A 27,756-nucleotide genomic window follows, 5' to 3' on the forward strand; every position below is an offset into this window, starting at 1 on the left:
GCACCTGATTGGGTATTTTTTAAATCAGGTAATTTTTATTGAAAATAAATAGGGCATAGAGTCACGCGGGTGTGATGTTACGTGTTGGGACAGACAGGCACCGGAAGTGACGTCAGCGTGCAAGCTTGTCGCTTTTCATTGTTGTCTGAGTACCACAGCTGTATATTTTAATAAATTAAAATCTGGTTTTACAATACAACATTATCTGGAACCCCTTTTTGTATGTGTATATATATATCATATAGGTAAGCCCAGAAGGGATACCAAAGTTATACGCTGGCTCCAAAGAAGTTCTGTAATATATACATCCTAGTGGGAATCATCCATCAGGAGAAAGAGGCCCCCCTAGAGGATTTTGGTTGACGTTATCCACAAAAAGTTCACAGCGTGATCGATTATACTACCCAGGATTTTCACTGTTTTCTTATGCTGTTACCTTACAGCTGTAAGGTGAGAGGCCACCCTGCACAGGAGAGAAAAAGACACTTTCATTTGAACAGTGTTGGAGGGAACCCAGCACTCCATCCTCTACCTTCCCATTGCCAACTTAGTTTTATTTTTTTTTATTTTTTTTTTTTTTTTTTAGGACATTAGGATTTGTGTGCAATTTATTGTTTGCATTTCTTCACTAGGTTATTTTATGAGTTTAGTCATATAGGACTTTATATATGACCTTAGCAATTGTGCCAAAATCTCTGTGGTACCCAGATAGGGCAGATATGTAATAAAAATACCAACTGTGGCATCCACACTATTTTAAATTGGCTCATTCAATGACCATCAAGGGCAATTTACACCACCCTTCACCAGTCCCTTGCTTAATAATGGGTCTAAGTTTTTGTCAATATAAATTGGGCAAATGAGGAGTGATAACCACCCCAAATACTTAGTGGAGACAACCGAAATTTGGGCTGAAGTAGATGGTAAATCTGCAATGGATCAATCGCCAATAGGACCGATTTGTCCCAATTAATGGCAAACTCAGAGACTGAACCATAAGTGGTAATAAAGAGAGATATGACCGCTACTAAAGAGGATATAGTATTACCCAGAAATAATAACTTAAGCAGTGCAAAACACCAATTTACCTTCTCCTGTCGCCCTGCAGAAGCCATCAACTTCAGGTGATTGGCGTATTGTGGCAGCCAGGGCCAAGACAAAGGAGGAGGGGTAACAAAGGGCACTCGTCCCTTGTTTAATAGGAAAAGGGTCAGATATGTGACTATTACCTAGAACCCTTCCGTCACGTAAAGAAACTGTACCCATATTATAAAATCAAGGTTTGAATCCAAACTTTAACCCCTACTGGGCACTTTCATCCCCCTCCTGCCCAGGCCGCTTTTCAGCGTGAAGAGAGGAACACCGACGACTGGCAAATTCGGTTTACACTGATGAGGTGTGATTGGACACAGCTGGTCACATGAAAAAGAGCCACTGTCATTGGCTCTTTACCCCGATCTGTAATCAGCTGAGTCTGAAGGACACAGTGATCACAGAACCCTGCCAATGCACACTGCAGGCTGTGCACAAGAAGCGTGAGCACCGGAAGACATCAACAGACACCACTCCTAAAAATGAGCAACCTCGCTGTAGTCATCATTCATCTATAGCAGTCATGAAGAGGTTAAGCAGTGCCGCAGAAAATTCCATCCTATGCTGTTGACTGCTTTGGACAAGCATCTTATGTTTATGGAGGTGGACCTATTTGGAATAAAACTGCACTGGTCTGGGTGGATTATTTCAACAATACATTTGTACAGCCTATTGGCCAGGAGTTTCGCCAAAATCTTAACGTCTGACGTAAGCAAATATATTGGACAATAAGAAATCTTGTAACCCCCCGAATCTTATCAGGTTTAGGCAATACTATGACAACAGCTTAGTTCATAGAGGTATGGGGAGAGAACCTGACTGAAAAGCAGCATTAAATACTTCTAAACCATACTGGCAAGAGCACATCCTCATGGGTTTTATAAAACGTCTTCCATTAAGTTAGCTGCCCCAACCGCTTTATTAGGGACTTCTGCAGCAGCCTGAAGCTCCTCCATTGTTGAGGGTTTATCTAGAGCTTCGTGTTATTGTACAGACATAATAGGCAATTCCATAGAATCAAGGAAATGTAACTGGTCCGTTTCCAAGATAGGACACGTTAAAGTCCTGTTGGGGGGGGGGGGGATTTGACCCAAAAAAAAAAAAAAGTAGAAAGACTGAGGATATTTCTGACGCAACACAAGCTATAGTGGATGTATGCAATTTGGGCTTTCACTATGGTGGCTAGCAAGTTCGATATTTAAGAGACGAGAACACCTTCAGAAGCCTGAGTTCCAATAGGCAAAACAGTATAATCAGGCAAGTTACCAGCCTTAACACCAATGCGGAACAGTATCAAGGCCTCCTATGGTGGATACAGTAGAATGTGAGGAAGAGTAGACCATGGGGTAGCACAGTCCGTCTAATGGAGGAAACCCAAAAAAAAAAAAAAAGAAAGATTTTAGGGGGCAGTGGGTGTGAAGAGAACAAGTTCAGGTAACATACTGGGGGGGGGGGAAAAAAAAAAACAAAAAAAAAAAAAAAAACTTGCCCCCGAGTCAAGTGACCAGAAAGACAACATAGAATGACACCTCATATGGCCCAATTGGTTGTAGCAGTGAATGCCAAAACACAGCAGCTATCTAGAATTTTCAAGCACTTCATATTAAAAAGGTCAAGTCGAAGTAGAACGGCCTGGTCCTATGGAGGTATCCGGCCACTGGGAAGCAGCTGTAAGTTTTTTTTTTTTTTTTTAGAAACGAGAAGTACCCTGGGCAACCACCTGCAACAACCTTTGGCGCAGTAAAGAGTAGAGTAAAAGATCAATTTGACACAGCCTCCTCTCCACATAAGAATATTTAACGCATTAGCGTTACTTTCGCTGAGAAATCTGGGGAGAAGCCTCTAGATCAGTGATGGGGAATCTTGGCACCCCAGATGTTTTGGAACTACATTTCCCCATGATGCTCATGCTCTCTGCACTGTAAGTAAGCATCATGGGAAATGTAGTTCCAAAACATCTGGGGTGCCAAGGTTCGCCATCACTGCTCTAGATCCAGCCATGGTGATGTCAGGATGTTGTCTAGCCATCTGGAGAATTAGATCTGTCTTTAGAATTATGCAGTCATAGCAGAAAAAGGCTGTGGGCCCCACCAGTGGGAGGTGGTCTAGCTGGGACCCCATGCGCCCTCTACAGCAAAGACTGAGCCAAGCCTCAATTAATTCCACAGGGGTTTTCTCTCAGCACGCTCTGGCATCCCCACATTGTTTCGGCATAGCCAATTTTCTAGATCTTTTAAGTGGGCATCATGGGCAGCAATTTTTTGAGACAGTCTTAGAGGATTGCAATAAAGGTTGAACAGCATTATTGATTCTGTCCTCTACAGCTGGGACCCTCTTTAAAATGAGAGAGCTCTTACATGAAACGATAGGCAGTATTTTTATTTTTTAACAAGAATAGATCGCCAGTATTATGTCCGACAGTGTGGGTTAAGCGCCCTGAGCAGTAGAGATTTTAGAGCATGGATATGCAATTAGCGGACCTCCAGCTGTTGAAGAACTACAAGTCCCATAAGGCATAGCAAGACTCAGAGCCACAAGCATGACACCGAGAGGCAGAGGCATGATAGGACTTGTAGTTTTGCAACAGCTGGATGTCCGCTAATTGCATATCCCTGTTTTAGAGCAAGAGTCAGGGTCTAGCACAAGGACAGTACTTACAGCGCCATCAGGAAGGCTCCACGTAGCAGAATCCTCCTCTCAGGCCAGGAAGATCCAGCTGTAGGCACATTCACCACTGGCAGGTAGCACCAGGTCTTGATGCGTGTTGGGCCCACTTGAGTCTGGTGTTTGGGCAAAATGCTCCAGGCAGGCTGCCGTGTCCTCAAGCTTTTCTTTAATAGCGCACTGTGGGAGGGCACCATCCTGCTGGGAGTGATCGGCCGCCGCCAAATCCTCCTTGTTAGTCATGCCACCAATGTTGTAAAACCAGCAGAGAAGGAGCTAATGCAATGCATGAGGGAAGAATCTTGGCAATCAGTACATAATATCAGAAGGTTGCTGAATCAGGATGGGGATGAGAGAGCACCTGCCGCAGCGTCTGCTCAGTCGTCCACACCCCCTGGGTATTATTTACAAATTGAAGTTGCACCAAATTCAATAAGCTCTAGAGAAAATTTGTGCAACTGTATCTGGAAAGTACAGGGGTCCATTTGCCTTTAGTAAATCAACCCAATGGCCTCTAGAATGGGTATTCCCTGTTAAGCAAAAACGTACACCTTGCATTTGATTTGAGATATGCAAAAAAAAAAAAAAGCTATACTTACTCCTTTTAATACAGCTTCACTTTAACATGAACACAGGAAACACTTTTGTTAAAGAATGTTTATTCTCACCGAACCCAGGTAATATTTAGACAAGCATCTTTTTCTTTTAAATGTACATCTTTGAATTTAATTTTAAAGTGATATTCAAACAAGTTGGAAAGCAACAGTCCTAACAAAAGAACCATTTAAATATTCTCAAACTTGCTGCATGAGAGGTTTTGCCCAAGATGGAAAATATTCTTTAAACATTGAGATACTTAAGAAAAACAGTCATATAAAACCATTTTGTGTAGAAGAATAAGAAAATAATACAAGCTGATAAATTACATAATTCACTACTTAATCCTGATCTGCACCAACACCAGAAGCATGTATTTTTAATGCATTAAAACAACAGATGAAAAATAGCTTGTTTAAGAAAATACACCTCTTCTCATCTAAAACTAAACAGTTGCAGACAGGCATATGTGCCAAAGAAGAAAATGGGAAGAGTGGCTTTAAAATAGTTACACATTTTATTTTCAAAGCCTCAAAGTATATTGAAATTTTTGCTCCTGCTTTAAAACGTTTTACAAATATTTAGTGACTAGAGTGACACCAAATATAATAAAGCTGACCATGCACAAAGGAAATAGATACTGAATAATTGGGCCTATTTTTTTGCCAACATACACATCATTGCAAATTGTGAGAGTCCTCCATTGTGTGGCACCAACATATATCAATTGCGATTATGTTCAATTAGAATCAACAATCTACACGAGTCCTATATAAAGGCAACATTTTGCATGAATGTGCTACAATTTGGAGAATACAGCTACTGGCCTCAATGTATGGCCATCTCAACTCTTTTTTGTTTTTCTCAATACTTATATAAATATGAGAGAACACTGCAAGCTGCATTTTTCACAGGTACCACATACCTATCAAATCTTAACTCTTACGTTTTAAAAGAACCTTCCCTGCTTTTTTTTCCCCAAATAAGCTATAAATGATCACCTATTGCTGAATTTGTCGCTGGGAAATGTGTGGCTTTAAAGCGATTCCCGATTTGCAATGCTTTTTTAGCCGCTTTCCCAACTTGTGCTGAATACTAGCTATAGTGCAGTAAAGGTGGACCTATTTGGATTGTCACTGCCCAGGGATTGGTGTGTTGTCTTTATGTCAGAGTACGGCTATATAAACCACAGATTTTTATTTTTATTTTTTTTTTTTAAAGCAAAATCCTTTTGATGGCCGATTATGAATTCCTTCGTAAAAACTAAAACCTGACAGTCTATTAGTCAGAAGTTGCAAATTTTTAAGTGCAGCATGTCTCCCTAAACTATGGTGGCAATCTTTAAATACAGTATACAGTTCTCACCACTCAGTGCACTATCATGGTCACTGAAGACAGCGAAGCGCGATCGTGGTGCAGAGAAGCACCGAATGTTCAGCACTGCTTTAGAATCTTATTTGCATAGCAAATGGGCACAAGGCAGCAAGATGACAGCAATACAATATTAACCCCATCCTCATCAGAAAAGCCCATAGACATGCCCTAGTCTTTTCTGGCATACAAAGGTTTAACAGTTAACTGATAAAAATAAAAATAAACAGTAAAGTTGCATCTCTCTTCTCCATTTCTAGAAACCAAGTTCTTTCAACACATTTTGAACAGGCCGTTTTTCACAGAAGCACAAGAATTTCCTCTAGGCAGAATGTATTAGGTAATGAATTATTAGAAAAGAAAAGATAATGCAATGCACAGAGGCAGCAAATTTATGGTAAGGATCAAAGAGGATTTCATTTGCTGGATACAACTATTGCAGGTTAAACCAGTGTGTGGCTTGTTCACAGCCATCTTAGTGAACCGCTTTGGTTCACAGTCTTCATAAAAACGAGACATCATCATTGCAAAAGTAAAGTGTAAAGAAACACAAAGGCTACTAGATGTACTTCCAATCCGGACGGTACCACAAAACAGAGTGCTCTGGGATCTTTCCAAAAATGTTATTTTGCTTTTGATTTCTTGGGGACTTTTCCTGAAGGTAACATATGCAGCATGGTGTCTTATTTGTGCTACAATGAGCATTTCCATAGCAAAACTAAATTCTGAAGAAGTTGTTCTGACCAAGGTGACAGGAAGGGAAAACAAAATAAAACACAAAAAGTTTGGTATCAGTTAGAACAAAGTTTGGGATCAAAAATAAAACGTTTGGGATCATCAGATAGGACAAAAAAAAAAAAAAAATCTCCACAAAATAGCTGCTTAAACCACTCGCCGGACTTCAAAAAATCTCTTCAGGTAATAGATCTGTCCCAGTGTCATAGCTACCAGTACAAGGGCTTCAAAAAATGACCAGAGCACCACTCTGCTGTTCGTGTTGTCATTAACTGTTGGGGGTGAAAAGAAAAGACAGAAAAAAGTAAAAGGTCAAGTTAGTTATGTCTGCTGTCACATCTCTACATTAGGACTCTTGTAAATGTGCATGCTAGGAGCAATAAGGCACTATTAGCTTTCAGTGCCATTTCTACCACCTTAAAATAGTTTGATACTCAAAAACATTGCTTACCGTAAACCACTTCAAAACCAGGACCTTTCGCCCCTTCCCGCCCAGGACAATTTTCAGCTTTTAGCACTGTCGCACCAAAGCGCCATAGACACCATCAGATTTTCTGCTGACTTTTTTCCTTCAGCTTTACCAAAATCATAATATGAGGTCAAACCTTAGGAGTTTCAATTTGTATGCAGACAGGCCCTTGCACTATATGGTTTTGGTAAATCTGAAGGAAAAAAATAAAAATAATCAGCAGAAAATCTGATAGTGTGTATGGGGCTTTAGAATGACAGTTGCGGTCTTGCTACACTGTACCCAAGCAAAATTGTTATTGTGTTGCCACAAATTGAGCTTTCTTTTGGTGGTATTTGATCACCTCTGCAGTTTTATTTTTCTCAAAACAAACTAAAAAAGACCAAACGGAAAGGAAAAAAAAAAAAAAAAGTTTGTTGTTTCGCACAGGTTTTACTGCTGGACACCAATTGGCACCGTCATCTGTTTTTTTTTTTTTTTATGAGGCACTGACTGGCAGTACCACATCTGATGGGGCTGTGCTGATAACCAATGTGCTAATTATCGGCAATTGAACAATGTCATGCTACACTGTATCCAAACAGAATTTTTTTATCATTTTGTTCCACAAATAGAGCTTTCTTTTGGTGCCATTTGATCACCTCTGCGATTTAAATTTTTTGCTAAACTGAAAACTTAAGGCTTCTGACATCCATGTTTCTGTAAGTGCAATATGTTTTTATTAACCCTAATAAATCTAAGGTTTTACACTATTGGAGCCTCTTTATCTTTTCATGCAATCTATACTCATCCATGAGCCTTGATCCATGTGAGATAAGTTGGAGTGCCGGGTCTATTTCTTACGTTTTGGAGATTATGCTAATACCATAAGGAGCTCAGCGGGATGGGGTCCAGGAGATTGTAATATCATATGCTCTCTGTGATCTTCTAATGGGGGGGGGGTTAATCATAGACTTCTGGTAAGAAGTAAATCTTTGCAAAGTGGTAGTGGATTGAATACAGCTCACATTCTGAAGCATTTTTATGGATGGAATTTAATGCTTAATTTTTCACACACGAATGCATGTTATTTACTTTTGGATTGCATGTAATAGGGACACCACTCTTCATATAATTTTTTTTCTCATAATTGTGCGAATTCTTAGGCACTGTTTGTTGAGCTAGGATTATGTATACATGATCCATTGTGCTCATTAGGTCTTTATAAAGCTTAGATTATTATGTGTGCCTCCCCTTTGCCAATTTAGATTCACTTGTTTCACTGGTTTCGCGCAACTCATTTTTTTCTTTATCTTTTGCTAAGTAAATATAAAAAAAAAAAAAAAAAAATTTTGAAAAAAATATATATAAAAGTTTTGGTTTTGTTTTGGTTATAAAATTTTGTAAAATAAGTAAGTTTTCTCTTTCACTGATGGGCACTGATAAGGTGGCACCAATGAGCGGGCACTGATAGGTAGCACTGGAAGGATGAAAAGATGGGTACTTATGGGTGGCACTGCTGGGCATTGATATGTGGCACTGATGGGGGGGGGCTGCGCTGATAAGACACCACCCCCCCCCATCAGGAGAGCCGCCGATCGGCTCTCCTCGCGTCTGTCAGACACGAGTGAGGAAAAGCCGGTCACCGGCTCTTCCTAATTTACATCATGATCAGCCGTGATTAGACACGGCTGATTAGGGTTGCAACTAACGATTATTTCCATAATCGAATAATCGGTTAATAACCTAAAAAAAAAAAAAATTTGCTGCAATTTGCATTTTTTTTGGCCAATTTGTTGTTGGGCAGGTTAAAAAAAAACACAAATTGCCGCAAAAACGCATTATTACATGCTTTTCTGCAGCTTCTCCATTGAAGTATATTGAACCAAAATAGCACCGTTTTGCGTTAAAAAAAAGCCCTGGTCTTTTTCAAATAGGCAGCAGCTGAAAAAATCATGGATGTGAACGTGTCCCATAGGAAACCATGTAAATGAACTGTAGTGCGTTTCTGCAAAAAGCACCAAAAAACAGAGGTGAGACCCAGGCCTGAGATGTTTAGTAACATAACGGGGTTAAAAAAAACCTAAAATTAGTACAAAAAAAGAGCAAATAATCGCTACTGTAAGGTGTACATTTTTTTACTATGGGACAGTGAAAGTAATATTTACAGTAGCGATTTGCTCTTTTTGTATTCTAAAGGGCTAATTTTAGTTTTTTTGTTAACCCCATTATTCGATTATGAAAATAGTAATCGATTAATTTCATATTCGATCGATTAGTTGTTTCAGCCCTACGGCTGATCATGTGGTAAAGAGTCTCCGTCAGACTCTTTACCCAGATCGGTATTGCAGGGTGTCAGACTGACACCCGGCGGCAAAGATCGCCGCAAAATACTCATCGGCTTGATATCCTGAGGATGTCAGGAGTCAGGATATTGAAACCACTTTGCTGCTATTCTGCTATATGGCAGCAAGTGGTTAAAAAAAAACGTATGAACTTAAGCTTTTTTTCTGGTACATTTCACTAAAATGAATGCGTTTTTATTTAAAAAATTAGTAACATTATACATATTCTAAATATTGTATAATCTTTAATATAACTCACTTGCTCTGTGTATTCTTTCCCGCACTTCCATGTATTCTTGTTCATGCTTTACAGCTGTCATGGCCACTGCAAGTTCATTGATCATCTCTTCCAGCTTGTTCTGATGGGCTGCATGAAAATAATTACACATTGATTTCACGGTGAAAAGTCAGACATGCATCTATGTTTCAATCTTTCCAACATCAAAATGTCCCAGTACAGTAAATATAGCCATATTTTAAGACAATGCAAGAATTCTTAGCTGTAGTTAGAATTCACTCTCACACCAAATACATTTATTCACAAAGCCCAAAAGCAAAAAACTTCATTACATCAGTGTATATGGTAACTATAGGTGATACTGGTCAATTTTATAGTACATTTAGGGGTCCATAAATAAAATTTGAGTGAATGTCCCAGCATCTGCCAAAATGTTGCCAAAAAAAAAAAAAAAAAAAAAAAGCCCCACTGTAATTTGTAAAATGTAATTTCCTGCGATTGTCAGCGCCATCTAGTTTTTAGGAAATATGCATTATGGCCACTAGATTTTGCCAAAGATCATAGCAAAAACCATACATTTCACACATCTTACAAACATGGTGCTAGCAACACCTGTTCAAATTCTGAGAAAATTGCTTTTTTTTTTTTTTTTTTTAACACAAAGATCCCTATGTGTTCCTCTAAGCAGTACAAACAGGAGGGGTGAAAGCCCCAGCTCTTGGGGGGAGGGGTCATAGAAGGTAGATCTGTAGCCTATACCTTTCACCATCCTCCAGTGGATTCTCCATAATATATGGAGACTTACCTTGCAAGGCTAAATTCCACTTTTGTTGCTTTCAGTATGTACCCCCTATCGGAAGTAGATTTGTCTGTAGTGTAAAGACTTGAGTGTTTCAAGCCAGCACTTCACAGAAAGTAATACTCCCGATAGAAAATGCATGCAAAAAACAAATCAACTCATCTATAAAAAAAAAAAAAAAAAAAAAAAAAAAAATTCAATTGAAGTCTGAAAAAACAAAAAAAAAAATAAAATAAAAAAAAACACAACCCACATCAACTTGCATGCCATCTTTGTAACACTGCAGCACTTCAAAAGCTATAAAAAGGTTAGGATTTTTTAAGTAACCAAACTGCATCATCCAATGTTGCATTAACCTATATCACCGCCATGCCAAAACAGGCAGATGTTAGAAAACCTGACAGAATATTAAGCTTTACACAATGCAGCAGAAAACCTTTTACCCTGCAAAAAAAACCTACCGTCCCAAGTATCTCCACCACCTAAGAAGATTGTAAAGAGAACAAAATCAAAGTGACTAATGTAGAAAACAAGACAGTCTAATCATGCGTCTGTTAAAGAACTGTGTTGTGGATCAAGAATAGCATTAAACATGCCACTAAAGAGAAACAAAATTAAAAAAAATAAATAAATAAAACACTAAAAATTGTCAGTTTAAAAACTTAAATGTAACTAAAATTACCGTATATACTCGAGTATAAGCCGAGATTTTCAGCCTCTTTTTTGAGGCTGAAAGTGCCCCCCTCGGCTTATACTCGAGTCATCGCTGTCTGCCTGCTCGATCAGCGTGTCGAGCAGACAGACAGCGGCCATTCTATAATTCAAAAGCCGCGCCTCCGGCTCCGCCTTCGCCTGTGATAGGCGGAACACTGAATTTCCCAGCAGCCTGTGTTCCGCCTATCACGGACATCGTCTCATCCTCGTACTACGGACGAGGATGAGACGATGTCCGTGATAGGCGGAACACAGGCTGCTGGGAAATTCAGTGTTCCGCCTATCACAGGCGAAGGCGGAGGCGCGGCTTTTGAATTTTACAATGGCCGCCGAGGCGCCGACGAAGAGCGGCGATCCTGGCAAGGCACGGGACGGAGGCAAGGCAAGGCACGGCACGGCACGGGACGGGACGGAGGCAAGGCACGACACGGGACGGAGGCACGGCACGGGACGGAGGCTCGGGACACAGGTAGGCTGGACACACACACACACACACACACACACACACACAGGGATGGATGGATGGAGACACACACACACAGGGATGGATGGATGGATGGACACACACAGGGATGGATGGATGGATGGACACACACACACACAGGGATGGATGGATGGATGGATGGACACACACACACACAGGGATGGATGGATGGATGGACACACACACACACACACACACAGGGATGGATGGATGGATGGACACACACACACAGGGATGGATGGATGGATGGACACACACACACACACAGGGATGGATGGATGGATGGATGGACACACACACACACACAGGGATGGATGGATGGATGGATGGACACACACACACACACAGGGATGGATGGATGGATGGATGGATGGATGGACACACACACACACAGGGATGGATGGATGGATGGATGGACACACACACACACACACACAGGGATGGATGGATGGATGGATGGACACACACACACACACACACAGGGATGGATGGATGGATGGACACACACACACACACACACAGGGATGGATGGATGGATGGATGGACACACAGACACAGGGATGGATGGATGGACACACAGACACAGGGATGGATGGATGGATGGATGGACACACAGACACAGGGATGGATGGATGGATGGACACACAGACACAGGGATGGATGGATGGATGGACACACACACACAGGGATGGATGGATGGACGGACACACACACAGGGATGGATGGATGGACGGACGGACACACACACACAGGGATGGATGGATGGATGGACGGACACACACACACAGGGATGGATGGATGGATGGACGGACACACACACACAGGGATGGAATGATGGATGGACGGACACACACACACAGGGATGGATGGATGGATGGATGGACGGACACACACACACAGGGATGGATGGATGGATGGATGGACGGACACACACACACAGGGATGGATGGATGGATGGATGGACGGACACACACACACAGGGATGGATGGATGGACGGACACACACACACAGGGATGGATGGATGGACGGACACACACACACAGGGATGGATGGATGGATGGACGGACACACACACACAGGGATGGATGGATGGATGGACGGACACACACACACAGGGATGGATGGATGGATGGACGGACACACACACACAGGGATGGATGGATGGATGGATGGACACACACACACAGGGATGGATGGACACACACACACACACAGGGATGGATGGATGGATGGACACACACACACACACAGGGATGGATGGATGGATGGACGGACACACACACACACACACAGGGATGGATGGATGGATGGACACACACACACACACAGGGATGGATGGATGGATGGACACACACACACACAGGGATGGATGGATGGATGGACACACACACACACACACACACAGGGATGGATGGATGGATGGATGGATGGACACACACACACACAGGGATGGATGGATTGATGGACGGACACACACACACACACAGGGATGGATGGATGGATGGACACACACACAGGGATGGATGGATGGATGGATGGACACACACACAGGGATGGATGGATGGATGGACGGACACACAGGGATGGATGGATGGATGGACGGACACACAGGGATGGATGGATGGATGGACGGACACACACACACACAGGGATGGATGGATGGATGGATGGACACACACACACACACACACAGGGATGGATGGATGGATGGACACACACACACAGGGATGGATGGATGGATGGACACACACACAGGGATGGATGGATGGATGGACACACACACACACACACAGGGATGGATGGATGGATGGACACACACAGGGATGGATGGATGGATGGACACACACACACACACAGGGATGGATGGACACACACAGGGATGGATGGACACACACAGGGATGGATGGACACACACACACACAGGGATGGATGGACGGACACACAGGGATGGATGGACGGACACACAGGGATGGATGGACGGACACACAGGGATGGATGGACGGACACACAGGGATGGATGGACGGACACACAGGGATGGATGGACGGACACACAGGGATGGATGGACGGACACACAGGGATGGATGGACGGACACACAGGGATGGACGGACACACAGGGATGGACGGACACACAGGGATGGACAGGCATGTCTCACCCTCGGCTTATACACGAGTCAATAAGTTTGCCAGTTTTTTTGGGGGTAAATTGGGGGCCTCGGCTTATATTCGGGTCGGCCTATACTCGAGTATATACGGTAAACATGCACTGTGAGCTGTAAGGTCTTGTATAGACAGGTGTGTGGCTTTCCTAATCAAGTCCAATCAGTATAAATCAAACACAGCTGGACTTGAAGGTGTAGCACCATCTCAATGATGATCAGAAGAAATGGACAGCACCCGAGTTAAATATATGAGCGTCACAGCAAAGGGTCTGAATACTTAGGACCATGTGATATTTCAGTTTTCGTTTCCCCCTTTTTTAATAAATCTGCAAAAATGTCAACAATTCTGTGTTTTATCAATATAGGGTGCTCTGTGTACATTGAGGGAAAAAAAATGAAAATGATTTTAGCAAATGGCTGCAATAACAGTGAAAAATTTAAGGGGGTCTGAATACTTTCCATCTCCACTGTGATGAACTTTTTTTTTTTTTAAAGCCGCTCAGACCCCACGCTGAGCTGTCAGCCGCGTGGAGGTGGGTGCAGAGGACACAGTCAACAACGGAAGACCCATAGTAACTATGGCGACATCACTTCCCATTCATTTCACAGCCTTTGTCAGCTGTGTCCTTTGCAGAGCTTCTGCAACTGGAAAACGGGTCGGATAGTGTTCAAAAAAGGTATGTATACTTGTTTTTTTCTTTACAGGGATTTCCCACTAAGTCAAACTACTTCAACTATGTATGAAAGAAGATGTTAAGACTTTGTACACAACATCATATTTAATTTATTGAATGGATTATATATACAGTGGATAAATAATGGTTTATGGTCTAGTAAACTTAAGGGTCAAGAGGTAAAATTAGTTAGAAATAAGTGTGCACAAATGAATTGTGTGCTAAAAGAGTAATGTGTTTTTTTTGTGAGAGCAGGTACATTTCCAGGCTGGCAGCCAAGCCTGGGTGTGTTTTGGTGATCTGAGTTGGGAGTGACCAAGAGTAGTGCTGGGTGACTCACAGTGACTTCTTTCCAAAATCTTCTAGTGTTTTCTGGAAAGAGGTGGAGCCACCTAGGGTATTCTGAGGAGCCCTGACCAATCCCCAATCTGGATTGGCAGGGGACAGGCGTCCCTAAATACCCAGGGCCAGCCCAGCTGGGGAGGAGTTGATTGGGTGGAAGATGGAGTGTTAGACAGTCGGGACCTTTGAGGGAGAACCCTAGTCTGGGGGGGGACCCTCTTGCAACCCACAGATGTGCCCTGACCAGGCGGAGCAAGAGAAGACAGCAGAAGACTGCCAGGAAAGTCTCCAGGAATTCCAGAGGCAGCCAAGAGGGCTGGTGAGAGTTCACACTGTTGGGAGGCACACCTGAGACGACTGAGATGCAGCAGTCTGGGATGTTGGCACAGGCAGAGGAAAGGAGCAGCTGCAGCCAGGAGGGCTGGCAGTGTCTGAAGAGGTATTGCTGGGAGCAGTAGCCAAAAGGAACAGCTAGCACTGGAACTTTTCTATTTCGCTACTACGTAGGGGCCTGCGGTCCCTGTCTGTAAAGGGCATTTGCTTTGGAATCCTTTCACACTGACACCTTGGCTGCATCAGCAGTAAAGCGCCCCTAGTTTTAGGCACGCTTTTAACCCCCGTCATCGGCCGAACCCCCGTCAGCAGAAAAGCGCCGCTGCCCATTGTTTTTATTATTTTAAACGTCCTGCCAGCGCAGTGCCCCAGTGCTTTACAGGCACTATTTTTAGCACTAAAGCGCCTGAAAACTGCCTCCAGTGTGAAAGGGGTGTTAGGCCTGGCTGAGCCAGCATCAGGCCTACAGTGCTAGCTAGTCCAGGGAGTGCAAGGAAATAATGTGCTGGAGGAGTGAGGTGTGATACTCTGCAAGCAAGTGCAGGATGAGAAGAGGAGAGTGTATATACCGAGGGATATATAGTAGGTCCCAACAATGACTTGATTACCTGGGCATCTCATAAGTTCCCTAACCAAGTTTAATTCCCCTCAATAAAAATACAAAAACAAGTGAAAGGACTGTTTTCATGTCTTTGAGCAAGTGAAAAGGGTGTACCTGGCTGGGGCAGGGTGACAGACAGGCCACTACATTCAGCAGCTCCTAAGGGGGTACAGCCACATGCGTATTGTAGATGCTTGAATAAATAGGGTGGCTCCGTGAGTACCACGCATACTGCTCCTACATATACAAGGCTTGAAGGAAGGAGGGGAAAAAAAAATATTAAAACTAGACTAAAAGTAAATAGTGTGATGACTAAAGCAAAACCACCAGGTGCAACCTAAAAAGTGTTGCTCTATAATTGACAGCTATGTTGAATAGATACCAAATCCATCCTTCTTGCCGATGGTTTTATAGATAAAACTGGAGGTTTTTACTTCAAGATTGACATACACTGTGTTAATGAACTACAAACACTGTAAACTGTATTGTATTTCTCTTTAAAGAGACCTTGGCGTCAGACCTTTCATCGCAACAATCTTCCTATAGAAGATTATGTGTGCAGTTGCCATAGTACTTACCTGCACAAGCCTACCTTGTGCAGACACCCAAAAGCCATGGTACTGCTGCTGGGTACGACCATGTCCGCAGCCTATGCAGATTAACGCAAGTGACACTATAGCATTCCCTTTCACTCTTTCCCCAGCTGACACATAAAAGGTTATGTAGGGAAGTGAAAGCAGGGATGGAGGAGCCAGGTCAGCACAGAATTTTATAATAATAATAATAATAATAATAATAATAATAATAATAATAATACCAAAAGAGGAGAGGGCTATGCTAGGGGACAAATTCTACTGAAGCATTCAAAATTTACTAGCAAAAAATAATTTTTTTTAAAGAAAGTAAAAACACTGCAAGTATTTAGATGAGTTTCATTTTTGTGCTTTGACCAGCAAATTTTGGAGTTTGTGACAGCCTGTAAATTGGAAATAAATGCCAATATAAATTAGGCTTCTTATATTCATAGTCTTCACAAGCAACATACTCCGACAATACTTTGTGAATGGTTCAGTGGAAGAAAACTAACCTTCAGTTTCCATGTCCTGGCCCTTCGGAGCTTCACCTATATCTATAGTGAACATCACTATCTTCGGAGTCATTGTTGACATTCTGTTGCTGAAACAAAATTTGTAGGTTCCATCCATGTGTGCTGCAAACGTGTACTTCCCGCTCGATTCCCTGTCTCCTTTATAAATGTTTTTATTGTCAGGGCCAGTGATCTGTAACAAAATTACTTTGGTTAAAATGAATATGGCAATTAAAAACTATACAGACCAAACAAAATCAGCACTTTCATCCTCAAGTTAAAGCAGAGTTCCACTCATGTGTAATGTGTTTCCTTAGCGATTTAATATTTGCATATTGATATGGTGAAATTTATAAAGAAAGTACTTTTTTTGTCCATCACAATACATTCAATGTGAACAAATCCATATGTCCAGCCAACTATTTTTTGTTCTTGGGTTTGCATAGAGTGGGGGAGGGATAAAAACAGTCAGGTTTTTACTGTTACCCAGAGTTCTGCCACAGAGATTTAGTCTCACTTCCTATCCTGCTACCAACGTTTTACACGGCAGAAAGTGCAGGGTACTGTACTAGAGCAACAGGGGCAGCAATATAAAAAGGTTTTTCTTTAGTAGAGTAGGGGGAATTGAGAACTCCTATCAGACTTCTACATCTCTGTTCATTGTAAAGCCCCGTACACACGAGAGGACTTATGTCTGACAGACTTCCGAAGGAGTTCCGTCGGAGTTCTGCTGGAATTCCGACGGAGTTCTGACGGACTTTTCGGCTGAGCGGACTTGGCCACACACAATCACACTAAACTCCGACGGATTCGAACGTGATGACGTACGACTGGATTCGAATAAGGAAGTTCATAGCCAGTAGCCAATAGCTGCCCTAGCGTCGGTTTTAGTCCGTCGGAATAGCACACACACGAGCAAATTTTTCGAAGGGACCGGGTCCGGCGGAGTTCCTTCGGAAAAATTTGAAGCATGTTCCATATTCTAAAGTCCTTCGGACTTTGGCGAGTCAAAAGTCTGTTGCAGCCCACACACGATCGAATAATCTGACGGACTCAGTCCGTCGGACTTTGGATGTTGAAAAGTCCGCTCGTGTGTACGGGGCTTAACTTTTCCATGATTTCCTGTTCAGTGAACACATGTCCACCGACTCCCGTTGGTATCTGATCTAGGCTTCCAAAAACAGACAGATGGGGAACCCCTTGGAGGATTGGATGACAGTCAGATGAAAAAGGACAAGTAGTCCATTTCCATCTGACTGCCCCATAGAGAAGAGTGGGCTGAAATGTCATCTGCCTGCTCAGATGAGATTCCCCGCAGGCAAATCCACTGGACATCCGCCCTGTGTGAAAGAGGCTTAATTGGTCACCTCAAGGCTGATGCAGGAGTCCATCATGAAGGCAGGACAACTGGTATTGCAGGCTGACTTGTTTGACTACTTTCAGACCCGGCTGGTCTCAGTGCTATCCTGGCCATCTGCTCCAAGTTCTGGCCAGCGGGGCAGAGGACAGCGGGGCACTGATTTCACTTAAGTTAAGAAAAGTGGCACTGGCACATTCCTCTAACGCACTGATCTGTTGGCCTCCTTTCCCATCCAAGTCATATGATGTCACATACATGCACCTGAGATGGACAGGCGAGGGGGGCCAGCAGAGATCAGCATGATACATTTAGACATGTAGCTTCCTTGCACCTCTCTGCAAAAGGGAGAGGAACACCGATGCCGAAAGAGGGTTAACAAGGTGGGGAATGAGCTTTAGTCAAAGCCCAAACTTCACAGCGAGATACTATTGCACAGTATTGGCAGAGTATTGCCACTAAGCAGCACTGTGGGCACTACACATCCAGCCCACAGCGCTGCTGCCATCTCTCCGCCTCTCCCCTCCCACTGTAACGATAGGTACAGAGAGGGGAGGGAGGAACTAGCGTCATGACGCCGGTTTGTTTACAAATGATCGCTCCGTCATTTGACACAGCGATTACATGGTAAACGGCCACTACCAGCGGCTGTTTACCACGATCCGTGATGCTCTGGGTCTTCAGGACCCATCGGTCACAGATGTTTGCGGGGGAGAGCAAGATTCTGGGAGGATGTCCATGGACGCCCACCCAGAAAAACACGACCGCACTGTAGCCATCTTTCGGCTATGATACGGTCGGCAAGTGGTTAAGTTCATTGTGTCATGATGTTATGCTTTCAGATTTCTAATGTTACCAGTTCAGATTGCCAACAGGTGATCTGTTCTCGCAGTTGTGGACAGTTATCTGCCCTTCCCTGTATTTGCTCCGATTAGAATTGTGTGATCAAAGACATCCAAGTATACATGTCCTAACTGCACACTCTTGCAGCACCTCTGCAACGCTAGAGAATGTAAACAAATTTCAGAATATTGATAGCACATTTTCATTAACCACAATACACAGTGCACAACACCGCTTGCTCAGTGGGGGAATCCATCCACTGATCCCCGCTGAGCAAGCAGATGACAGGTCCGCCTTCACTCCCTGTGCAGAGACGGATCTGTCAAGAGTCCCACTATCATCTATGGGGAGATCAGATGAATACGGACCGCCTGTCCGTTTTCATCCGATCCACCAGACAGATGGAAAATAGGGTCACCATCCGTCTGGATTTCACAGACAGGATCGGATAGCAGGGGGTGTCAGCAGACATGTCGACGTGCCATAGGAGTGAATGGAGGCTCCGATCAGGTCCGCCTGAAAAACTGACAGGCGGACCTGATCGAAAAGCCCATGTGAAAGGGGCCTTAGAGGAAAAGTACTAAGCTGGAGGAGCAGCTGTGCATGGTAACCAAAAGCTGACGCCAAACATTTCATTCTCTCAGCTCTCATATTCATCTATGACATGTACCATAATGCTTGCCTTGTATAACAGACTAAATGCCTAGCAATGTTATAAAATGATCTGATTCTGAGCACTATTATAAGTGCTTGTTGTTTCTGTATTGGAGAGTATTTGTTTCAGGTATCCCAGCTTCTGGAGAAAGTTAAAAGCAATAATTGTTAGTATAATAGAATGGTTTTAAACACTACGGGCCCGTTCACACTAGAACGGGATGGGAAACCCGTGCAAAATTAGCATTTCCTGCCTCGTGTTCAATCCCACCACAGTTGCTATCGGCAGTGGGTATCATTTTTAACGACACCCAAACGTGTGTTGCAAATGTAGTACAATTGCCTGAAAGGAATCGCTTGGTACAGACGCAAGATGCAATCCGGGGCTGCGCTTTTTCTAAAGCAATGCCTACACTACTTTTGCTGTGGTCCACTGTGACTAAGCCCATTGTAAATGAATTAAATCAAATCGCACCGACTGCATGTTTCTCTGTGATTTCTGGTGTGAACTGGCCCTGAGAGAATTTATGTGCTACAGACACCAGATTATACAAAGCAGGGTATGTATAATGTCTTGTAAGAAGTATGGGATGGAAGTGAACAGTGGCAGACATAGTAACCACCCCACTATACTACCCAAGTACAGACTAAGTCTCTGTGTAGAGAGACAGATAAGTGGGTAGATGCAGATCAAAAGTAGTCATGGAGATATTCTGAACTTGCTCAGGTTTGATGATATGCAACTGGGATCGCAAAGCAAACATCCCCTTAAAGCGGAGGGTCACATAAAAATTGAACCTCTGCTTTTCGGAACCCTTCCCGCCTCCGGTGTCACATTTGGCACCTTTTCAGGGGGGTGCAGATACCTGTCCAAGACAGGCATTTACACCCTCTTCTGGGCATAGACTCCCATGGGAGTCTATGCCTCTTCCTGTCCCGCCGCACTGTCTGCTGGGACACATGGGTCCCAGAGACAGTGCGTACCATTCTCATTGCGGTGCGCTACTCGCACATGAGCAGTAGGGAACTGGGAAGTGAAGCTGCAAAGCTTCATTTCCTGATTCCCATAACGAAAATGGCGATGGCGGCATCCAAGGACCGAGGGACGGTTCGGCCTTGGGTGCCAACATCGCTGGACCCTGTGACAGGCGAGTGTCCTTATTTTAAAAGTCAGCAGCTGCAGTATTTGTAGCTGCCGACTATTAAAAATAAAAAATAATAATTTGCGGGACTCCCTCTAACTTTTTAAAACAGTTTTCTTCCTGAAGACTTAAAATTCAGCCCAAATAGCATCAAAGATAAATGAGAAAAGAATAAGGCAAAAAAAAAAAAGTCTCAGACCTATTTATGCCTTGCAGCATTGGGGGTCCCTGGTTTTAAGCTTATCCAGGACACTATCTGTATGGAGTTTGCATGTTCCCCCTGTGCTTGAATGCGTTTCCTGCAGGTACTCCAAAGACATGCTGGTAGGTTAATTGGACCTGGTATGCATGCGTGATTGCAAGCTCCTTAAGGGCAGGAACATGGTATGCAATGCACTGTATAATTAGCCAGCACTATATAAATGGCTGTAATAAATAAATCAGGCAGGGAGTGTAGGAAACACTTGCACCTAAAAATAATTTGCTTATTGCAACCCGGGTTCATGCTTAGAGCACCACATAGTATGCTACCTGCTTCTATTGTGTATAAGTAGTAAGCAGTATCAAGGTCTACGTAGCAGCTGCAGGAGTCTCAGCACCAACCCCAGCAAGTACAGATAGGAGAGCCCTGGGGCTCCCGCCCCCTTCACACTAGTATGATTTCTTTTTTTCTGTGTTACACTGTTTTGAAGAGGTGCATGTGCCCCCGTTGGGCAAGCATAGCACATTTTTGGCCCAAAGGATTTAATGGTAACACATGACATATACATGCATTGTCACACAATTGTGGTATTAAACCCAAAAATGTACTATATTGCAAGCTTACTGATCCTTAGATGTGGTGCCTGCATTCTTTTTTTGGCTTCTCACAACCCCCCCTTTCACCTGCTGATCTGGTCAGTAACCCACAGGAGCACCAGGGTACCCCTCCACTCTGGATGAAGAAGAACAGGTGACACCTTTGAACAGCAGCATTGTCATTCTGGGGAAGGGGCAAAATGTACTAGCAGATTTAAATACAAAAGGCCCCACACACACAGCCTACTTTGCCTACCAGCAGTGGGAATACGCAAAATGACAGCAAAATCCTATCCTGAATTTTATTATTCTGTCGTTAAGAGTTCGGTTGAGACTGCTAACTCCAAGAGCTTCTAAACTCTAGTAAAAGCCTATATGCACATTTACATACAGGATTTTATGAAGATGAGTTTAGGAGATTTGACCAAAAAAACCACACCAAAAGCTCCTAAGCGCAAGTTTATGAGCTGTAGCTTACATGAAGCCTTAAAGTGAATGTAAAGTCTTTTTTTTTTAGTTAAAAAGAAACATATATATCTCTATCTCTCTTCTGGATCCTGCCCTTATTGAGTCCTTCGGTGCTCCTGGCTTCTCCCTCCTTTTGAGCGCCCCCACAGCAAGCAGCTTGCTAGGTGGCACCTGAGCAGAGCCAAAGCTCCATGTGTCCATTCATCCCACCCCTTTCTCTTCTCATTGGCAGACTGACTGATTGACAGCAACAGGAGCCAAGCTCTAGAGGGGGGCTGCTGCAGGCAGAAGGCTTTTTTTTTTTATCTTAATGCATTACGTTAAAAAACCTTCTGCCTTTACAATCACTTACACCCCTTTCACACCAAGGCGTTTTGCAGGCGCTACAACGTTATAAATAGCGCCTGCAATCCGCCCTAAAGAAGCTGCACCATTGTGTGTAGTGTGAATGCCCCGAGGGCTTTCACTCTACAGCAGTGCGCTGGCAGGATGTCAGAAAAAAAGTCCTGCCAGCAGCTTCTTTGGAGTAGTGTGTTTACCGCTCCTCCACCGCTGTTCCCCATTGAAATCAATGGGGCAGCGCTGTAATACCACCGGCAAAACGCCGCTATTGCAGCGTATTGCCGGCGGTTTTAACCCTTTCGTGGCCACTAGCGGGGCTGAAAGCGCCCCACTAGCAGCCGAAATTCCGCTAAAAGTAGCGACGTTTTACCGCCGACGCAATGGGCGGTGTGGCGTGAAAGGGGTCTTAGGCTTTTACAGGCGTATGGGGTCCTGCACAATTTTGGTCTGAATGCGATGCAAATTCAACCAGATAATATGTATGGCTGAATTTGCATTGTATAGAAAGTCATGGGGGGGGGGACGCACCGACCTTGTGCATTACCATAGACAAAAATTAAAATAATAAAAACCAAGAATCATACTCACAAAACACATTTAAAAGAGGCTTAGCATTGCTCAAATAATTTAAAGCTGTGTCTCCTAGACATTACGACCAGGACCAGGTTTGCAGGGGGGACCAGATGGTATCGCAAGCAGCTTACGCGTTACGAGTGAGAACCCTCTTCCTCAGAGCCTTAGCGCTGAATTTGCATCGCACAGACAATACGGTGCAAATCACATGCAATGTCCGACATCACTACAGTATGAACTGGTACTAGTTCTAATGGTCAGAACTCTGGTCAATAGAATGTATTGATCCCAGATGCCCTAGTCTGCATAAAACACGCATGCAAAAAAGAACCAAATAAAAAAAACAAATGGCTTTTCACCCAGCTTTGCTGCTGCTAAAACCCTACACGAGGAAAAAAATAAAAGTGTAAATTCAGTGTACACAAAGCCGTACAAATTAAAACAGAACTCCACTAATGCTTTATAATTAGTTACAGCAGCTTTGTTTCCCCCTTTTTGGAATAAGGGTTTTATATGAATTAAAAAATAAAAAGAGGGTCGTTGTAAAGGGACCCCTAAACAATGAGATCAGGCAGAGCCTTGCACTCCACAGCCCATGGTGTATGTAAAGAAGATTGTATAGTGTATGGCCTCCTTATAAGATGACTGACACTTGGGACATACTAAATGACAGGTGCCCCCCAATCTCATGTGACTTCCCCTCGGATGTGCAGTACACCTATATACACCTAGTGAGGGGGGAAAAGGAGGTGATAATGCGGAGATGACAGCTGAATGCACTCATGCGGCCCAATGGCTCGGTGCAGGTTACCACCCCCATGGTCATAGAGACACACGTATAGCAGTCACAGCTCACCTCCACATCGATGTCCAGGAAGCCCCCCTCGGCCACCTCGAAGATCAGGCCCATCTTGGTGCCGGACGTCACATGCTCGTAGTAGCACTCGTCTGCATGAGCGTCGATGCTAACGAAGTAACCTGAGGCGGTGGCAGAAAAGAAGGCGACCAGGGCGACGAGCTCTGATATGGTGAACATGGCGAGGCAGGGGGGAGCGAGCGGGCGCAGGCCGGGAGTGTTGTTACCAAGTCTGGGCCTCAGTCTGAAAGAGGCGTCACCTCTCCAGGCAGCCGGGGAACGAGCTGCTAATGCCACGTAATGAGTCTACGGCGGCCAGCTTGGGACACGCTCACATCCGGGCACTCCGAACACAGAGACCTGGCAGCGCCGCATACGTACAGCTCTCAGAGACGCCGGGGAGGCCATTTTAAGTGGGGGCAGTGCTGGATACTAATATGCGTATCAGGAATGTATTACATTCTCGATAGGGTGTGGAAGAGTTAGATCTGTTATCATGCATTGCTCTTATAACCCCACAGTGGAGATGTTCCCTTACTTATGGCCCTGTTACAGGCTTGTTACTGTAAGAGGAAGTGAGAGGGACGTTTTCAGTTGGAGTGCAGCAATAAAAAGATGTCATGGGTCTCAGCTCTAAGGCTTCACACCTGTGCATTTTTAGTGCTTTTTGCAGATTTGCACTACAGTCCATTTAACATGGTTTCCTATGGAATATGTTCTGTAATGCAAATCTGTAAAATCTGTAAAATGCAAAAAAGCACTAAAAATGCATAGGTGTGAATCCAGCCCAATAAAGAAAAGTTATTTCTGTAATTACATTGTTGGAAGGATTTCCTTTTACTTTCTGTTCTAGTGTTACATTGTCATTGGGAAATACCTTCAAGGTTCCTGGCATAGCAATAAAACATCATACAACCATGTGCAAAATCCACACTAGATAAAAATAAAATGAAAGAAAGAAAGAAAGAAAGGAGACAGCTGCCGGCACAGGTCAACAGATACAAACCTACTCCATATAATTCATACTAAGTGCTGATATACCAGAAATACATGGATTATACAGTATCTAGCCCCTGACAATGATAAAATGCGTAGAACGGTGCCTAATGCATAGTTGCCAACATTGTAAAAAAAAAATTCGGGAAACTTTTTTGGCAGTAGACGGAGTTGTGGTATAATTAGGGGGCAGGGCATGCGTTTATAGGTGTGGCATGGGAAAAGGTAAAAATGCAGCGGGGGAGAGGGAAAGGAGGGACAGCAGCCCCCGGATCCTACACCGCAATATGTGTTTTCCAGAGTTTGACAATCAGCAGATAAAGATACTCCAAATACCTGGTGTTGGCGCTTCAATCATCCCGGCGCCATGATTGTTATGGTGTCAGGATGATTGAAGCGCATTATTTCTATTATTACATTGTAATATGAAATGAAATCATTCAACTCACCATAATGCAGAATCAGTGGGAGCCCTGAGCGTGTCACTAGCCACGTTGCCTGCCACCAGATGCCATCAGGTGTCCCAAGCGGAGTCTGTCCTTACATCAGGTGAATGAAATGAATGAATGAAATACTTGTATAGCGCACAATGCGAACTGAATCGCCTCTAGGAAAGGTGCCCCATCAGAGGTACCTTCCTCACATCTGTGTCCATCAGCGGAGCCCCTCCTTACATCTGGTGCCCCTCTGACATCCACAGACTGCCCCCCCCCACATCCACAGACCGCCCCCCCACATCCTGCACAGACCTGCCCCCACATACTCCACAGACCAGCCCCCACATCTCCAGACTGGCCCCCGACATACCACTGGCCCTCAACATCCACAGACTGGCCCCCCACATCCACAGACTGGCCCCCAAATTCACAGACTGGCCCCCACCATCCACAGACTGGCCCCCACATTCACAGACTGGCCCCCACATTCACAGACTGGCCCCCGATATCCACAGACTGGCCCCCGACATCCACAGACTGGCCCCCGACATCCACAGACTGGTCCCCACCATCCACAGACTGGCCCCCACATTCACAGACTGGCCCCCACATCCACAGACTGGCCCCTGACATACCACTGGCCCCCACATCCACAGACTGGCCCCCAACATCCACAGACTGGCCCCCGACATACCGCTGGCCCCCACATACATTCACAGACTGGCCCCTGACATCCACATACCATGACTGGCCCCGCCTCGATATCCACATTCACAGACTGGCCCCCGAAATGCCGCCGTTGCCGCGCGGAGACATTTAACTGTAGCGCCGCCCACCGCACTTTACACTGACACAAACACACACTGGCAGCGGGGGTGGGGGAGCCACAGGTGTAGACCAACTTCTTGTCTTCTTAAAAATGGCGGCCGGCGGAGACATTGTCTCCGCCAGCCGCCGACCTCTAGCGGCCGGCGGCAAAAAAACGTGAAATTCAATTTCCCGGGACAAACCGAATTTCCCGGGACAAAATTAATTCGGGACAAATGTCCTAATCCCGGGAATGTCCCGGGAAATTCGGGACAGTTGGCAACTATGCTAATGTGATGTCACCACATACATGCAACGGCTGGAAGGAACATTTTGCTAGCTGTAGCTTTCATGATAATGTGATGCCTGTCATTTTCTTCTTAAATGTGAGTGGATTCCTTTATATTTTTAACCACTTGCTGACCGTGCTATAACCGAATTGCCGGCTAGTTCTGAGAGGCCATCATATGACGGGGCGTGGGTGGCACGATCTGTGATCACAATGTGCGAAGGACACTGCTGATCACATACTGAGTTAAAGAGCCAATCAGCGGATCTTTATTATGTGATCAGCTGTGTCCAATAACAGATGTAAACAGAAGCCGGTTATTGGCCCTCCAGCAACAGCATGAGGAGAGGAAAAGAGAGCCGATAACGGGCTTTTCTAAAAGGCACATGTTCACTGATAATCCTGATTATGAGTGTCCTGTCTATTACTGCAGTCCCAACAGTGCCCACCAGTGCTGCCAATCAGTGTCCACCAATAAGTTCCCACCAGTGCTGCCAATAAGTGCCTCCTCATCTGTGTCACCTATCAGTGACATCTACCGTTACCACCTATCAGTGCCGCCTCATCAGCGCCGCCGCATCACTGCAGCCTATCAGTGCCCATCAGTGCAGCCTCATCAGCGCACATCAGTGAAGGAGAAAAATTATATTTCCTGACAGACTCCATGGCAGCAACGTGTGGGTTAAGTCCCGCCTCCACTACCCATAGGACACTACTCCCATAAATCTTTGCTCCCTGCCCCTGGCCATGTTCTTTTTTTGTCCTCCTCCGAAGGACCCAGAAGTGGTCTTCCTACCTGAAGATTTATCATCCCCACGATCGAGGTCGGCCGGTCTGCGACTCTGGGTCTGGAAAGTCGCATTACTCCGCTAAGCCCTAGCTATTAGCAGGGTATGGAGTGGGCAGTGGAAGAGGCGCTGTGAAGAAGCCCATGTCCTGGCCACTGGCAGGCAGGCTGCGCATTGGTCGGATAGCCAGCTATTAGCAGGTGACCTGTTTTGCCCCCTGGAAAGTCCGGTGTCATCTTACCTTATCTTCGGCCGAGTGATCGATCGTGGTGGGAGTGGTGAGAGGTTGTAAAAGTTCTTTATGGCAGCAGTTTTTGTATCTTATTATCTGTCTTCGTTTGTTTCTGTTTGTTTGTGTGTGCAGGCATGGCGGCTGGTTCTTCCGCGTTCCAGCCGCCGTTCTACTTCCGGGTTTGCGTTTTCGGCCGTACTGCGCATGCGCGAACGCGGTTGAGATCGAGGCTTGGTTTCGCGCATGCGCGATAGCGGCAAATTGCCGCTATTTCGCGCATGCGCACAGGCACGGCGGTGACATCACAGGGGCGGGCTATTTAAATGTGGAATTTGTCTGCAAGCTTTGGGAATGCTTGCGGGCTGTTGCGGTGACTTCCCCCTGCCTCTGTGTTGCATCCACTGGTAAGTGGCATTCTGGGATAGGGAGGCTATCCCTTCCCTGTCCCTTGCACTGATCCCTTGTCATCTTTTCAGCGCGTATGGAT

The 27,756-nt window shown here is 44.6% G+C and overlaps 1 protein-coding gene across 2 annotated transcripts; it reads right to left on the reverse strand.

The window, feature by feature from the left end:
- Positions 1–4,398: 4,398 nt before the first annotated feature.
- On the reverse strand, positions 4,399–24,031 carry TMED2 (transmembrane p24 trafficking protein 2). 2 transcript variants are annotated; one of them, XM_077461926.1, is made up of 5 exons: positions 23,721–24,031; positions 16,688–16,880; positions 10,751–10,771; positions 9,512–9,619; positions 4,399–6,731 (listed from the first exon to the last, which is right to left on the reverse strand). In XM_077461926.1, the coding sequence occupies exons 1-5, from the start codon at positions 23,898–23,900 to the stop codon at positions 6,607–6,609; spliced, it is 627 nt and encodes a 208-aa protein (XP_077318052.1). In that variant the 5' UTR covers positions 23,901–24,031; the 3' UTR covers positions 4,399–6,606. The 2 variants fall into 2 exon arrangements, with proteins under 2 accessions (XP_077318052.1, XP_077318053.1); XM_077461927.1 differs by lacking the exon at positions 10,751–10,771 and having other exon boundaries at positions 23,721–24,026.
- Between the last annotated feature and the right edge of the window lie 3,725 nt (positions 24,032–27,756).

The sequence above is a fragment of the Lithobates pipiens genome, unplaced genomic scaffold (assembly GCF_037356315.1).
Source record: "Lithobates pipiens isolate NorthernLeopardFrog02 unplaced genomic scaffold, aLitPip1_a1.2 Scaffold_3, whole genome shotgun sequence".
Lineage (NCBI taxonomy): Eukaryota > Metazoa > Chordata > Amphibia > Anura > Ranidae > Lithobates > Lithobates pipiens.

Excerpts from the sequence above, each read along its gene's own strand:
- TMED2 (XM_077461926.1), bottom strand. The coding sequence starts at position 23,900 with ATGTTCACCATATCAGAGCTCGTCGCCCTGGTCGCCTTCTTTTCTGCC. Across the intron at positions 16,881-23,720 it reads TCCTGGACATCGATGTGGAG|ATCACTGGCCCTGACAATAA; the intron begins GTGAGCTGTGAC and ends ATTTTGTTACAG. Across the intron at positions 10,772-16,687 it reads CCAGGACATGGAAACTGAAG|GTGGTGGAGATACTTGGGAC; the intron begins GTTAGTTTTCTT and ends CAATCTTCTTAG.